This window comes from Orcinus orca, chromosome 6 (genome assembly GCF_937001465.1).
Source record: "Orcinus orca chromosome 6, mOrcOrc1.1, whole genome shotgun sequence".
Lineage (NCBI taxonomy): Eukaryota > Metazoa > Chordata > Mammalia > Artiodactyla > Delphinidae > Orcinus > Orcinus orca.
In genome coordinates this window covers 7,434,862-7,448,992 of record NC_064564.1, presented here as the reverse complement: position 1 = coordinate 7,448,992, position 14,131 = coordinate 7,434,862, and the positions used below count along the sequence as shown (strand labels likewise).

At 41.2% G+C, this 14,131-nt stretch overlaps 1 protein-coding gene across 23 annotated transcripts in view; it reads left to right on the top strand.

Annotated features, from left to right (window-relative positions):
- Positions 1 to 14,131, top strand: part of NEK1 (NIMA related kinase 1) — a 204,003-nt gene that overhangs the window by 60,363 nt on the left and 129,509 nt on the right. For 22 of the 23 annotated variants that reach the window (XR_007478039.1, XR_007478041.1, XR_007478040.1 and 19 more), the window contains 4 exons: positions 9,513 to 9,572; positions 9,811 to 9,870; positions 9,965 to 10,012; positions 10,504 to 10,578. Coding sequence is in view for 20 of the 23 variants with exons in the window: in XM_033403551.2 (XP_033259442.1) it covers positions 9,513 to 9,572; positions 9,811 to 9,870; positions 9,965 to 10,012; positions 10,504 to 10,578 (243 nt within the window). In the remaining 3 variants the exon portion in view is untranslated. The remainder of the gene's footprint in view (positions 1 to 9,512; positions 9,573 to 9,810; positions 9,871 to 9,964; positions 10,013 to 10,503; positions 10,579 to 14,131) is intronic. The other variant, XM_033403553.2, reaches the window with a different exon arrangement.

Below are 14,131 nucleotides of genomic sequence, written 5' to 3'. Positions count from 1 at the left end.
TACTTTGCTGATCTATTTGTGTTTTGATCCAGAGGCGACCCAGCTGTTTGTGGACCATCTGTTGTTAGTATTTCTGCGTACTAAAGGACTTCACCCTCTCTTCGGTATCATATTTTTCCTCTCTCCCGAATCACTCCTGTTAGCAAACAGACATGTTATATCTTCAGTCTTCTTAACAAAATCCTCCCTCCCATGTCTCCCTGGATCCAGCCCTTTCCCTGTATCTCTGCTCCTTTAATGGCAGAACTTCCCCCAGCCTTGTCTGTACATCTTCGCTTCCTTGCTTCCCCTTTCCTCTTGCTTTGTCACAGCTGTTAGGACGCGGCTCCTGGCGAGGACCGCAGGGAGCCCAGTTGGGTATGTCCAGGGGTCAGGTGTCTTGTTCCTCTGCCTCTGTTTTGGACTCACTGATTACCTGCTCTTCCTTTAACGTTCTCTTCACGTGAGTCCAGATACCACACTCGGCTGACTGTCCTCCTCCCTGCCTGCCTGCTCCTCTTGCCGCGGCGCAAGCTCCTCCTGCTGTCGCTGACCCCTGGCGCTCCAGTGCTTCAGGACGCCAGCCGGGGACACCTCCTCCCCGGACCATCCTCGCTCTCTGACAGCACCTGTAAACCGACACATCTGCGTCTCGAGCCTGGACTCCTTTCCTGAACTCCAGAGCTGTGCTGTCCTCGCATTTCTAACCGGGTGTCTGATGGGCATCCCAGCGTGAGGCTGTGTAAGTCTGAACGCCAGGTCCCATTGCCGTCCCCAGGCTCATCGTTCTTGTCTTGCCTCATGCTCCTGAAGTCCGCTGACGCCCCGTCACCGTCACATCCTGTCCACCGCCCGCAGAACCTGTCCTGTTCGCAGTCTGACTGCTGCTCGCCACTCTGTCAAACACTGGTCCAGGCCACCTCGCCCTCCCCGGCCTGACCTCACTGCTCTCAGACCGGCGTCCTGCGTCTGTCCGCACACGGCAGCCTCAATGCTGCTCTGGTGGTGAAGGGTAATCGTCGCCCTTTCCTGCTCAAGAGATGCCAGCAGCCTTTCCTCCCGCTCCGAGAAGGTGCCCTTGTTACCTCCACGAGTCTCATCTCTGCTCCCTCCTTGCTAGTCTCCATCCAGCAGCGCTCATGAAACCTTGCTGTCCTCGGACATGACATGCCGAGCACTTATCTGCGGAAGAGCACTTGCACTTGCTCCTCTCTTCTCCTGGAGGACTCTCTCTCTCTTGCATGGTTTTCCTCCTTCCTTCCTTCCGGGCTGTGCTCGCAACTCTATGGATAGAACTGCCATCCAGCCTTCTGGCCCACCCCCGCAGCTCCGTCTGCTTTTTCCTTCGCTGTTTTTCCTGCATGTGCTTGTTTCCAGCCTCCTCCGTGGAGGTGTGAAACTGTGAGAGCAGGGGTGATGTTGTTCACTGGTGCCTGAACCAGTGGGGCCCCCAGTAAACACTGACTGGATACGTGAGTGATGAGTGGATTAGAGAGCACTAACAGAGTTTGTCAAGTCACTCAAGTGTTAATTCTTTAAAAGAATGAATAACACCCAAAAGTTGTTAGTAAAACTGTGCAGAGGCCATTTTGTTACCGTTGTTAGCACATTGATAACTACTAGAAAAACAAAACCAAGAGAGAAAAAATGATAATGACCAACTCCTGAGCACACTGGGATGTGTCTGTACTCCATAAGGTCACAGGAGGAAAAAAATAGACTCAATAGCTATTTTCTTCAGTTAGGAAGACGAGTAGTCTGCTAAGATTATTATCGATAGCTGTACTGAAGAGACTAAAAATTAATACGATCCCTTTAACTTTCTCTTGTAACCCAAATACATACTTGGGTGGACTTGTAGAAGGTCATTTGCCTTATCTCTGGGCCAAGTGTTCACCTGACCAAGTGGAGAGATCAGAGCGCTTGGTGAGGCTGGGCTGAAGATGTAGAAGGTGGTCCTCACCCTTGGGCGGGATCGTAGCCAAGTGTTTATTCTTTCACATGGCTGGTCGAATCAAACAGTATGTTGCTGTTCTTAATGTTTCCCTCATTTTCAGTTAGCATTTATTCAGTATGCAAGAGCAGCATGCTGTGGTATTTTCAGATTCCAGTTAATAATATCCTGAATAGCAGATACCATCCCATCAAATAGTTAGTGACAGGTACATGATTCAGGTGATAGTTATAAGAGTTTTGGAGTTCAGGCAGGGTTGTTGCCCTTAAAGTTTTTAGGCATTTGGCATGATTTTCTAGACCAGACCAATGAGAACTAAGTAATAATTAGCACATGAAATAATCATGCAGCTTATTTAAACAACGTTTCACGACAGATTTCTTTGCACGACAGTGTGAATGTACTTAATGCCACAGAATTGTACACTAAAAAATGGTTAAAATGGTAAATTTTTTTAGTTGAAGTATAGTTGATCTATCATATTGTGTTAGTTTCAGGTGTACAGCATTCTAGTGATTCAGTTTATTGTTGGGGGCAGATTATATTCCATTATAGGTTATTACAAGATATTGGGTATTAATTTCCTATGCTATACAGTAAATCCGTGGTGCTTATCTGTTTTATGTATAGTAGTTTTTATTTGTTAATCCCGTACTCCTAATTTGTCCCTCTCCCTTTTGGTAACCATGAGTTTGTTTTCTGTGTCTGTGAGTCTATTTCTGTTTTACATATACATTCATTTGTATTATATTTTAGATTCCACATATAAGTGATATTGTATAGTATTTGTCTTTGTCTGACTTATTTCACTTAGCATAATAATCTCTAGGTCCATCCATGTTGCTGCAAATGGCAACTTTCATTCTTTTTTATGGCTGAGTAGTATTCCATTGTATATATGTACCACATCTTCTTAAGCCAGTCGTCTGTTGATGGGCCTTTGGGTTGTTTCCATGTCTTGGCTATTGTGAATACTGCTGCAGTGAACATTGGGGTGCATGTTTCTTTTCAAATTAGATTTTTTGGTTTTTCTGGATATATACCCAGGAGTGGGGTTGCTGGATCATATGGTAGCTTTATTTTTAGTTTTTTAAGGAACTTCCATACTGTTTTCTAAAATGGTAAATTTTATATGTGTTTTACCATGATGAAAACAAATTAGAAAAAATTTCAGGTAAATAAAAACTAAATAAAAATAAAAGAAACGACACATGCGTGAAGTTTTTCAAACCTAACAATGAAGGGCTTCCCTGGTGGCGCAGTGGTTGAGAGTCCGCCTGCCGATGCAGGGGACGCGGGTTCATGCCGCAGTCCGGGAGGATCCCACATGCCGCGGAGTGGCTGGGCCCGTGAGCCATGGCCGCTGGGCCTGCGCGTCCGGAGCCTGTGCTCCGCAGCGGGAGAGGCCACAGCGGTGAGAGGCCTGCGTACCGCAAAAAAACCCCTAACAATGAAAAGAATTAAAGGAAAGAAACTAAATGTCTAAATTATTTTAAATGTGATTTTTTAAAATAAGTTGCTTTTTTTGGTTTTTATATGACTCATATTTTTTATTTATTTTTGTTATTATTATTTTTTGCGGTACGCAGGCCTCTCACCGTTGTGGCCTCTCACCGTTGTGGCCTCTCCCGTTGTGGAGCACAGGCTCCGGACGCGCAGGCTCAGAGGCCATGGCTCACGGGCCCAGCCGCTCCGCGGCATGTGGGATCTTCCCGGACCAGGGCACGAACCCGTGTCCCCTGCATCGACAGGCGGACTCTCAATCACTGCGCCACCAAGGAAGCCCTCATATATTTTTTTAAAAGACTTATTTTGTCCCCAGAAAATCTAAAGCATCTTTTAGATTCAAATTCATAATGACTCTTAGAATTTTAAATTTAACTTTCTATCAAGCTTGAAAACGAGAAGTTTATAAGGAAAACCATAACCCCTTAGATAGTGCCTGTCTCTTTTTTAAAAATAATTTTCGGCTGCACTGGGTCTTAGTTGCTGTGCGGGCTTCCTCTAGTTGCGGTGAGCGGGGACTACTCTTCGTTGCGGTGCGCGGGCTTCTCACTGCAGTGGCTTCTCTTGTTGCAGAGCACGGGCTCTAGGCGCACAGGCTTCAGTAGTTGTGGTGCACGGGCTCAGTAGTTGTGGCTCACAGGCTCTAGAGCGCAGGCTCAGTAGTTGTGGTACATGGGCTCAGAAGTTGTGGCTTGTGGACTGTAGAGAGCAGGCTCAGTAGTTGTGGCTCACGGGCTTAGTTGCTCCGCAGCATGTGGGATCTGCCCAGACCAGGGATTGAACCCATATCCCCTGCATTGGCAGGCAGATTCTTAACCAGTGCACCACCAGGGAAGTCCTGTCTGGCTCTTTTTAACTGCAGAAAATTAAGCTAATACACATTAAGTTTTTATTACTCAGCATATCTTAAAAATATCTGCATGTCATAAAAACTTTCTTTGCTCCAGTTCCTATTAATAATCATAGCTGTTTTCTAAAAGGCTTCAGTTAAAACAGAGGAGTGGTTATGAAGCCACCAGAGGGAGCTCCGTGAGTATGTTTCAGTATTTTGGTTCTGACTTGAGCAAAGAAACAAAACAACACTTTTCGTTTAGTATGGATGTTTTATGTAACCATATTTTTCTCTTCTGTGTAGAAATAGTGTTCTGAAAATACTTGTGTGATGTCAGAGGAACAGCTTGGCATTTTTATTTCACAAATATTTGTATATCTTATATGTGAGGCTGCAATCTGGAGGACCAAAACATGAATATAACTCTTGCTTTCATGTGACTTACCCAAGGGTACGTAGGTGTCTTAGTTAAACGTTCTCTTGTTGCGCACAGTTGTGTAATCTGGTGTAAAGCTGGTCATGTATAGTGAGATGCTGTATCACTCATGTTAATATTTTTAAGTTGTTGGGTGTCGTGGTTCACAAATGTGGAGACCAGTGCTAGACCTGCTACATAAGGGTTCACCTGTGGAACTTGTTAAAATGTAGAACGCAGGGCTCTGTGTCCAGAAATTATAATTCAGCAACTCTTGGGGATATGTGTTTTTTGAAAATAGCTTTATCAAGATATAACTCACATACTATACAACTCATCCATTTGAAGTTTGGAATTAAATGGTTTCCAATGAATTTGCAAGAGTTGTGCAACCATCCCCACAATCGACTTTAGAACATTTTCCTTGCCTCCCCACAAAATCCTTTTCCCATTAGCATTCCCTCCCCATTCTTCCCCAACCCTTAGTCCTGGGCAACTGCTAATCTACTTTTGTCTCTGTATAGGTTTGCTTGTTCTGGACATTTCATGTAACTGGAGTCATACAATACCAGGTCTTTTGTGACTGGCTTCTTTTGCTTAGTATAGTGTTTTCAAGGTTGTAGCATGTATCCATGTTGTAGCATGTATCAGTACTTCAGTGCTGTTTATTGCCAAGTAATACTCTTTTGTGTGGAAGGAATATGTATTTTTACAAAGCTCCTGGGTAGCATTCCCCACTAGGTTAAATTCTATATATATATAAAACATACTTTGAAATGTTAACTTTGTGATTGTAATGCCATAAAAAAACGTTATATACAACTGTTTTTTCCTTGTACTTCAGTAATAGTGCCCCCAGAACACTCTCTTGACTATTTTAAAAGAGGGGGTTGCTATCTATTAGTGGTAGCAAAACCATTTAGTGGGTGAAGAGCATGGACTTTTTTTTTTTAAGTAATAGAATGGAAAGTAACAGACTCAGCTACACATAGTGAAAGTATTTTATGGAACTTGGGGGGTGTGTGTGTGTGTGTGTGTGTGTGTGTGTGTGTGTGTATGTATCTTAATTGGGCCTGAATGTGAAATATATTTCTTTTTTTTTTTTTTTTTTTTTTTTTGGTGGTACGCGGGCTTCTCACTGTTGTGGCCTCTGCTGTTGCAGAGCACAGGCTCCGGATGCGCAGGCTCAGCGGCCATGGCTCACAGACCCAGCCGCTCCGCAGCATGTGCGATCTTCCCGGACCGGGGCTCGAACCTGTGTCCGCTGCATCGGCAGGCGGACTCTCAACCACTGCGCCACCAGGGAAGCCCTGAAATATATTTCTTACAGTGGGTTGCTTTTACAAAAAGTTTGAAAGCTACTGTTCTTTAAATATTTCAGTATTATTGTCATCTCATTAACCCTAGTGTCTTTCCTGGGGCGAGGTGGTGAGATACATGGTTCAGCTTAAGTGAAGGTTGAATTGAAATAACCAGCCACCATTAGGTTAGGAGTTAGGATCTAATAATACAGTGAGGAGGAGATGGGACGGTTCCGGGAACCTACTGCTTGGGTCATTTTGTCAGGGAGTAAACTTGCCATTTAGTTAGTCATGGTGTGAGGTTTTGTTTTTTTTGGGGGGGGGGGGGCTGCACCGCGCGGCTTGCGAGGTGTTAGTTCCCCGACCGGGGATCAATCCCATGCCCCCTGCAGTGGAAGTGCCAAGTCTTAACCACTGGACTGCCAGGGAAATCCCTGGTATGAGACTTAATACCACTTATCACATTGATGATGTAGCTTTGAGTTTAAAACATACTGTGTCAATAAAATGGATTTGGTTTATAATGGTCATTTAATTAAAATGCCAAAACACAGTATAAGAGAATCATTATTCTCATTTTAACAGTTTATCAACCCATTTGATGATGTTACATATTGTAAATATTATCATTTTATTGTGCTCAGATTAAATAATGTATTCATTAAAATAAGTTAGTTGCATTTCCTAAGGAAGAAATTATGTTTAAATTATGTATCATGTTGCTTTCTAAAGTAAGCAGAAACTTTAAATATCTTTTTGAATTTTTTTTTTTTTTTAGTGAAAGGAAACTTTTGGTGCCTTTCTAGTTCTTTTTTATGTGTTGTGAGCTATATACTATCTTAACAGGAATATATTTCTGGAATTAATTATATTAATTTCATATTGATTGTGGGTCATATTTATTTTGTAATATTCTGAATTCGCATTTAGAATTTTAGTGCTTATCCATTATGGTCATTTTACAAAATTTAGGAAGTAGAAGCAATAAGTGGTATATGAGAGTAATTTCATAACATTGACTTTTGCCAAAATACAGCTGCTATTGAAATGGAATTGTTAGTGGAGACACTTTAATGATATAATCAAATGCTGAATTATTTTACTAATAATGTAAATGGCCACTGAAATAATTTTTTTAAAGTAGCATTTGCTTTCCTTTGAGTTGAAACCCAACATTGGTAAATAATTTTGTACAGTGTTTCTTTTTATATTCATTTTTTCCTAAGGTAGCTGAAAAATTTAAAATTGGTTCATGATAAATGACTAGAGTTTCCTGTAAATACTTTTAATCTTTTTTGGTATATAGAATTGTATTTTGAACGGTTTGAAACACTGATCATACAGTAGGCTTAACATTGCTCACAAAATTGAGTAGCTAGCCCAAGATAAAAAAAGAAAGAAATCCATGGGTCAATTATACTTATGAGCACACATGCAGAAATCCTAAAAGAAGTTTTTCAAAAACTCAAACCATTTATCAAAAAATGATTTAAGAATTATTAAACAGGATACATTTTGGGATGCAAGGATGGTTCAACAGTAGGAAACTGGTTAATTTCACTTCATTAGTAAGTTGAGAAAATCATACATAAATGATCTCAGTAGATACTGAAAGTTGAGTAGAATTTAACAGTTTAAACAAAAAAAAACTTCTTTGGTTGTATACATTAAACATGTACAACTTTTTGTATGTCCATCGTACCTCAATAAAATGGTTTTTAAAAATGATCCAGTGGCCTCCCTGGTGGCGCAGTGGTTAAGAATCCACCTCTCAATGCAGGGGACACAGGTTCCAGCCCTGGTCCAGGAAGATCCCACATGCTGCGGAGCAGCTAAACCCATGTACCACAACTACTGAGCCTGCGCTCTAGAGCCCGTGCACCACAACTACTGAGCCCACATGCCACAATTACTGAAGCCCGTGTGCCTAGAGCCCGTGCTTCACAAGAGGAGAAGCCACCTGAAGGAGAAGCCTGTGCACCGCAACAAAGAGTAGCTCCCGCTCGCCGCAACTAAAGAAAGCCTGCGCGCAGCAACGAAGACCCAATGCAGCCAAAAATAAATAAATAAATAAAATTTAAAAATCCAAATTTCTTTCATTCAAGAAATAGAGGGGAAAGTTCTTAACATGACACAGTTATATATACTAGAAACCCATGTCAGGCATTTTACATAATACTGAAAAATTGGAAGCATTTACATTAAAGTTAGCAAAACAAGGATGTTTGCAATGATTGCTATTATTTAATGTTATTCCAGAAGCCTAGCTAATGTAATTAAAAAGAGAAAGAAATAAGAAACATAAATACTGGGAGAGAAGAGGAAACAGATATTTACACATGATATGATTCCCTATGTAGAAAATCCTAGTGAAGCAGCAGAACATTACTAATGTATTCAGTAAAGTGGCCTGATAGAAGTTCAGCATGCAGAAATGAATAATCAGAAAAGGAAATGGAGAGACATAGTGACAGACTCCCTCAGATACTTTATTTTATTTTTTATTTATTTTTATACAGCAGGTTCGTATTAGTTATCTGTTTTATACATATTAGTGTATATATGTCAATTCCAGTCTCCCAATTCTCAAATACTTTAGACCTGCTGAGAAAAGTGCGAGATAACTATGCAAGAAAGGAATCAACATCAATGGAGTATTACTTATCAATGAAGAAAACAAATGCAGATACAAATAATAACATGGACGATTCTGAAAACAATGTTGAGCAACAGAAGTGAGATACAAAGGAATATATATTGTGTAATTCCATTAATATACAACTCAGGACACAGAAAACTAAACTGTATTGCTTAGGAAGGCATACATAATTGGCAAAGCCATAAAGACAAGCAAGATAGTGATTAGTAAAGTCGGGATGGTGGCTACCTCTCTAGTGGAGGGCTTCTGCTTGTTGGCAGTATTCTGTGCCTTGACTTGGGTGGTAGTTACTGGCTATTTCCTTTATTTTTGCTAACCTCTGTGTATGTCCTTTATCTACTTTTTTATAGGTGACTTTATTTTTATTTCTTAAAAAAATTTATTTATTTATTTTTGGCTGCATTGGGTCTTCATTGCTGTGTGTGGGCTTTCTCTAATTGCTGCACGTGGGCTTTCTCTAATCACTGCGAGTGGGAGCTACTCTTTGTTGCGGTGTGCAGGCTTCTCATTGCGGTGGCTTCTCTCGTTGCGGAGCACAGGCTCTAGGCGCGTCAGCTTCAGTAGTTGTGGCACGTGGGCTTAGTAGTTGTGGCTCGCCAGCTGTAGACCACAGGCTCAGTAGTTGTGGTGCACAGACTTAGTTGCTCCGCGGCATGTGGGATCTTCCCGGACCAGGGATCGAACCCACGTCCCCTGCATTGGCAGGCAGATTCTTAACCACTGCACCACCAGGGAAGCCCCAGGGATAATATATTTTGAAAGACAGTTATGGCAGTATTGGCTTTACATTTTTTCCTGTTTTAAATTTCCATACATTTGAATTTTTCAAAATCCTTATCTAATTTGTAGTTTTACTTTTTGTCCAGGCCCATCAAAGTCCAGTGAAGAAAGTGAATCCTGGAGAAGAAAGGAGGAAACTGTTTGAGGTATAAAGACATCTGTCTGCTTATTTTAAAGCTTTGTAAAAATAATTATAAAAGAAGAAACAAATCTTATAAAACCTCCAAACCTTTCCTCCTTATTTCTTTCAAACAAATACCTCTAACTTATTTCTGTTTTTTAACCTCCCTGGGCATATGTCTACCATTGGTATGCTAGCTTTACTGATGAAACTAGAAAAAGTAATATTTATTATTGATAAAAAATGTTCTTTTTTTATTTAAGGAACCAGTAAGGAAGAGAAGGTTGGAATTGAATGAAAAAGAAAAGAAACAAAAGGATCAGGTAGTTATTTCGCTCTTACTTTTTTCCCCTGCCAAGTTGGAGAGGATAATAGTTTCAAGAGTTCTAAAAAGTTTGTCTTTAAAACTTGTTACAGATTAGTTTAATGAAGGCTGAACAGATGAAAAGGCAAGAAAAGGAAAGGGTAAGAGGATGGTCCATTTCCCCGGTGTGCTGCACTGCCTCCTACACATGCGCCTTTTTTTTTTTTTTTTTTCCTGGCTGCGTTGGGTCCCCGTTGCTGCATGCCGGTCCTCTCTAGTTGCGGTGAGTGGGGGCCACGGCTCGCTGCAGTGCACTTGCTTCTCATCGTGGTGGCCTCTCTTGCTGCGGAGCACGGGCTCTAGGCCTGCGGGCTCAGTAGTTGTGGCTCGCGGGCTCTAGAGCGCAGGATCAGTTGCTGTGGCACACGGGCTCAGCCGCTCTGCGGCACGCGGGATCCTCCCAGACCAGGGATCAAACCCGCGTCCCCTGCATCGGCAGGAGGACTCCCAACCACTGCGCCACCAGGGAAGTCCCCCCCGCCCTTTTTTTTTTTAAAGGGATACACTGATTCCGTTTTATTTCTAAATGTATTTCATGTACTTTATACTAAATATTTGAAATGGTGTTTTGTTTGTTTCTTTTCCCCAAAAGTTGGAGAAAATAAATAGGGCCAGGGAACAAGGATGGAGAAACGTGCTGAGTGCTGGTGGAAGTGGTGAAATGAAGGTAGGCCTTTGGTGCCAGTGCACTTACACTACTGCTTTTTCTCCAGTTTCCTCCTGCTCTTGAAAAGGTATACAATTGGCTTTTTGGGGGGATACACTTACTTTTTACTAGAGTTCTTTAGCATCTATTATGACTCCTTAGTTTTCCTGCACATATTTGGTATGTAATCTGTACTGATAACTAATATGTGACACTGTTAAAATTGCATAAAAAGTTTGCTGTGAAGGCTGTGATACACCATTCCTGCCTGAGGCATCTTTTTAAAATCAAATACACTTTGTCTCCACTCTGCCTAAAGTCCTCCTCTAGCTTCACGCAGACCTGAAGATTCCGTTTTCAGAAGACCCGTACTAAGCGGGGCCCTGCCAGTCTCTCCGCACTCATCCTGGTCGTGCCATGCGCTCTAGTCGTGCTGAGCTAAGGACCGTACTGCAGTTTCCCCACTGTGTGTGGCCTGCTGGAGCTACGTCCTGACACCTGTATTAGTCTTTACCTGAAAGCACCCTCCATCCCTCCTCACTCTCACTCCTATCTCCAGCCATTTACCTAGGTAACCAGTGACCTAACCAGCCATTTACCTAGGTAGGTTAAGTCAGACATTTCCTTTGGGCAGATCCACACTGTACAACCTTGGGCAAGTTACTTAACTTTCCTGAGCCTTAATTTCTTCATTTAAAAGAAGAAAGAAAGAAAGAGAGAGAGAGAGGAAGGGAGGGAAAGAAAGAGAAAGAAAGAAGGAAAGAAAGAGAAGGAAGAGAAGGAAGGAAGGAAAGAAAAGAAAGAAAAAGAGAAAAGGAAGGAAGGAAAGAAAGAAAGAAAGAAAGGAAAGAAAGAAAGAAAGAGAAAAAGAAGGGAGGGAGGGAGGGAGGAAGGAAGGATGAATGAATTTCAAGAGCAGTGCCTGAGCTTGGCCTGCAAGGACTCACCTGTTAAGCTCCTTTTCCTTTCCTTGCTCTGCCAGTCTGAATCTTGCGTTTCTTCTTTCGCCCTCATAACAACCTTTACATGCCGAATTCTAAGGTGGTCCCAAAATTCCTGACTCCAGGGGTCAGGCCTGATGTTATCCCTCCACTGGAGCATGGGGGAACCTGTGAACAGGGTGTGTCGCAGCCCCTTAGTTAGGCTGGCTGTGTTGTATGGCCCTGCTGATGGGGTAGCCACTCCTGTGGTCACGTCACTATTTTATAAGCCTCCCTCATAGCAGCCTGGAAGGGAGAAGGTCAGAGAGACAGTTTGTGCTGGCCTGGGAAAAAGCACGCGTTCACGTGGCAGGGAAGCACAGGTGTCCTGTGGGAGCTGATAGTGGTCTCTGACCAACAGCTAGCAAGAACGTAGTGACCTTAGCCGTGACAGCCACAAGGGAGTGAATTCTGCCAGGAACCAATGAGCTTGGAAGAGGATCCTGAGCCTCAGATGAGGGTGGCAGCCCTGGCTGACACCTTGATTTCTGCCTGGTGAGACCCCCAGCAGAGGACCCTGCTAACCATGCCCAGACTCCTGAGACCACAAATGGGTCTGTCTTAAGCTGCTGAGTTTGTAGTACTTTATGACACAGCAATAAAAAATGAATACATACTATTATTCCTCTGTACTATCAGTTTTAATTTGTATAATCCAATCAACTGTTACTTAAGGTCTTTAAACTGTGAATTCGCCTGACCTTGCTCAGTAAACTTGGTATTTAGGTGCCCAGTAGATATTTGTTAAGTTGAAATGATTGCCATTCTTACTTGTTTCTTTTTCCCTGAAAGATATGGTTTGAATAAAAATTTATCTGTTTATGTAGATATACATGTTCTGCCCTGGCTTTCTTGGTTTGTATTTCAGTGTCTTGAGATGACACATTTTTCGTATTACATATCAATAACCCAGTAGGAGTCACTTTTTCTAGTTCTGTATTAATATAGACTTATACAGTTTTTAGTAATACAGTTTTATCTTTAAAATTGTACTTTACTATTCTTGTACTGTACTATCCAATTTACTATGAAATTGAACTTTTAACCTCTTGAGTGATAAGGAATGACTCAGACAGAATTTGGCCCATTCTAAAATAACTAACCCCATATCTTATATGATTAGAAAGTAAAATCTTACCAAAGTGCAGGCCCTCAGATCTTGTCAAGCATTTTGTATCAGTCCATGATTAGTGTTGAGACTTTGATTATTTTTTCTTCTCCCTTTGCGTATATCTTCTTTATGCAGTGAAGCACCTTTTTCCCCATGATGTCTAAAGCCATATTTAATCCTAAAGTCCAGTTTTACCAATGTTTGATTATAGTTTCTCAACAGTGTGAGATACTATGTGCTTAATAGGTTTCTGCTTCGCTTCATAAACTTCTATACTGCTTTCTGTGAGGGTTAATAAAACAATTTATTTTCCATGACGTAAAGCAAAGTCTATGTTAGTTTCTGTACTTATTCCCTGTGAGGTTTGAAATATTTAACTTCTTCAGCTGCTTGATTTCTGTACAGTTGATAAGGACCTGGAAGCTCAGTAAAAGTGTGAATCAAATTAAGGAGATTCCCCAAAATAAAGATAAAACAAAAACTAAACATTAAGGGAAATATTTCAAAGTTAATATTCTATTATTATATACCTCTAAATACCAAGACATTATGCACAGTATAAATAACCTACTGTCCTTGATTACTTAGTATCTGCAAAATCTGGGACTTTTTGCTTTGTCCATTTTTTTCTTTTTGATTCTTCTGATAGGTATTTTTTTCTTTTTTTAAATTGTAGTTGATTTTCAATGCTTTATCCATTTTTGATATATCTCTTATGAAAGTGTGTTTTTAGAAAAATTATGAAATGTTCCACATATATAGTTTGATTATATAGATAACCATTATATATAAGTGTATCTGTTGTTTGACCATATATTGGAATGCTGCTCAGCATTGAAAAGGAATAGCCTTTTAATACATGCAACAGCATGGGTCAATCAGCAGCATACTGAGTGAAAGAAGCCAGGCACAAGAGTACACGTTGTATGAATCCATTTGTATGAAATGATAAGAAAAGGCAAATCCAATTTCTGTGACAGAGAGCAGATCAGTGTTTGCTAGAAGGAGGGAGGGGGTGTTGGCTGCAAAGGAGCATGAGGGACCTTTTGGGGTGATGGATGTGCTTTCGATTGTGGTAGTGGTTCCAAGAGTGTCTGTATTTGTCAGAACATCAACCTGCGCTTATAATTGGTGAATAAAGTCATGTTTAAAAGATCCTGTTGTCTCAGTATTCTAGTACAGTGTTTTCAGCATTATTTTGAGTATAGGTATCTTCAGAGATATGTACATACATTTGATTTTGCTAGAGAGAAACCTTAGAACACTCAACCTTAAGTTGATATTAGCGCCAGACTGAACTCGAGGAACCAGGCTCGTAGGAGGTATGACCACCTTTTACCAGAATTGTGATTCTGATAATCTTGCCCTGAGATGCACATTTTGAAAATGTATATGAAAATCACCTTGATGGAGTTTCCTGCCGAATGAAGTATCTTCCCTATTTCTAGCAACTTTCATCTCTTGCTATTCAAGCATCTTGAAT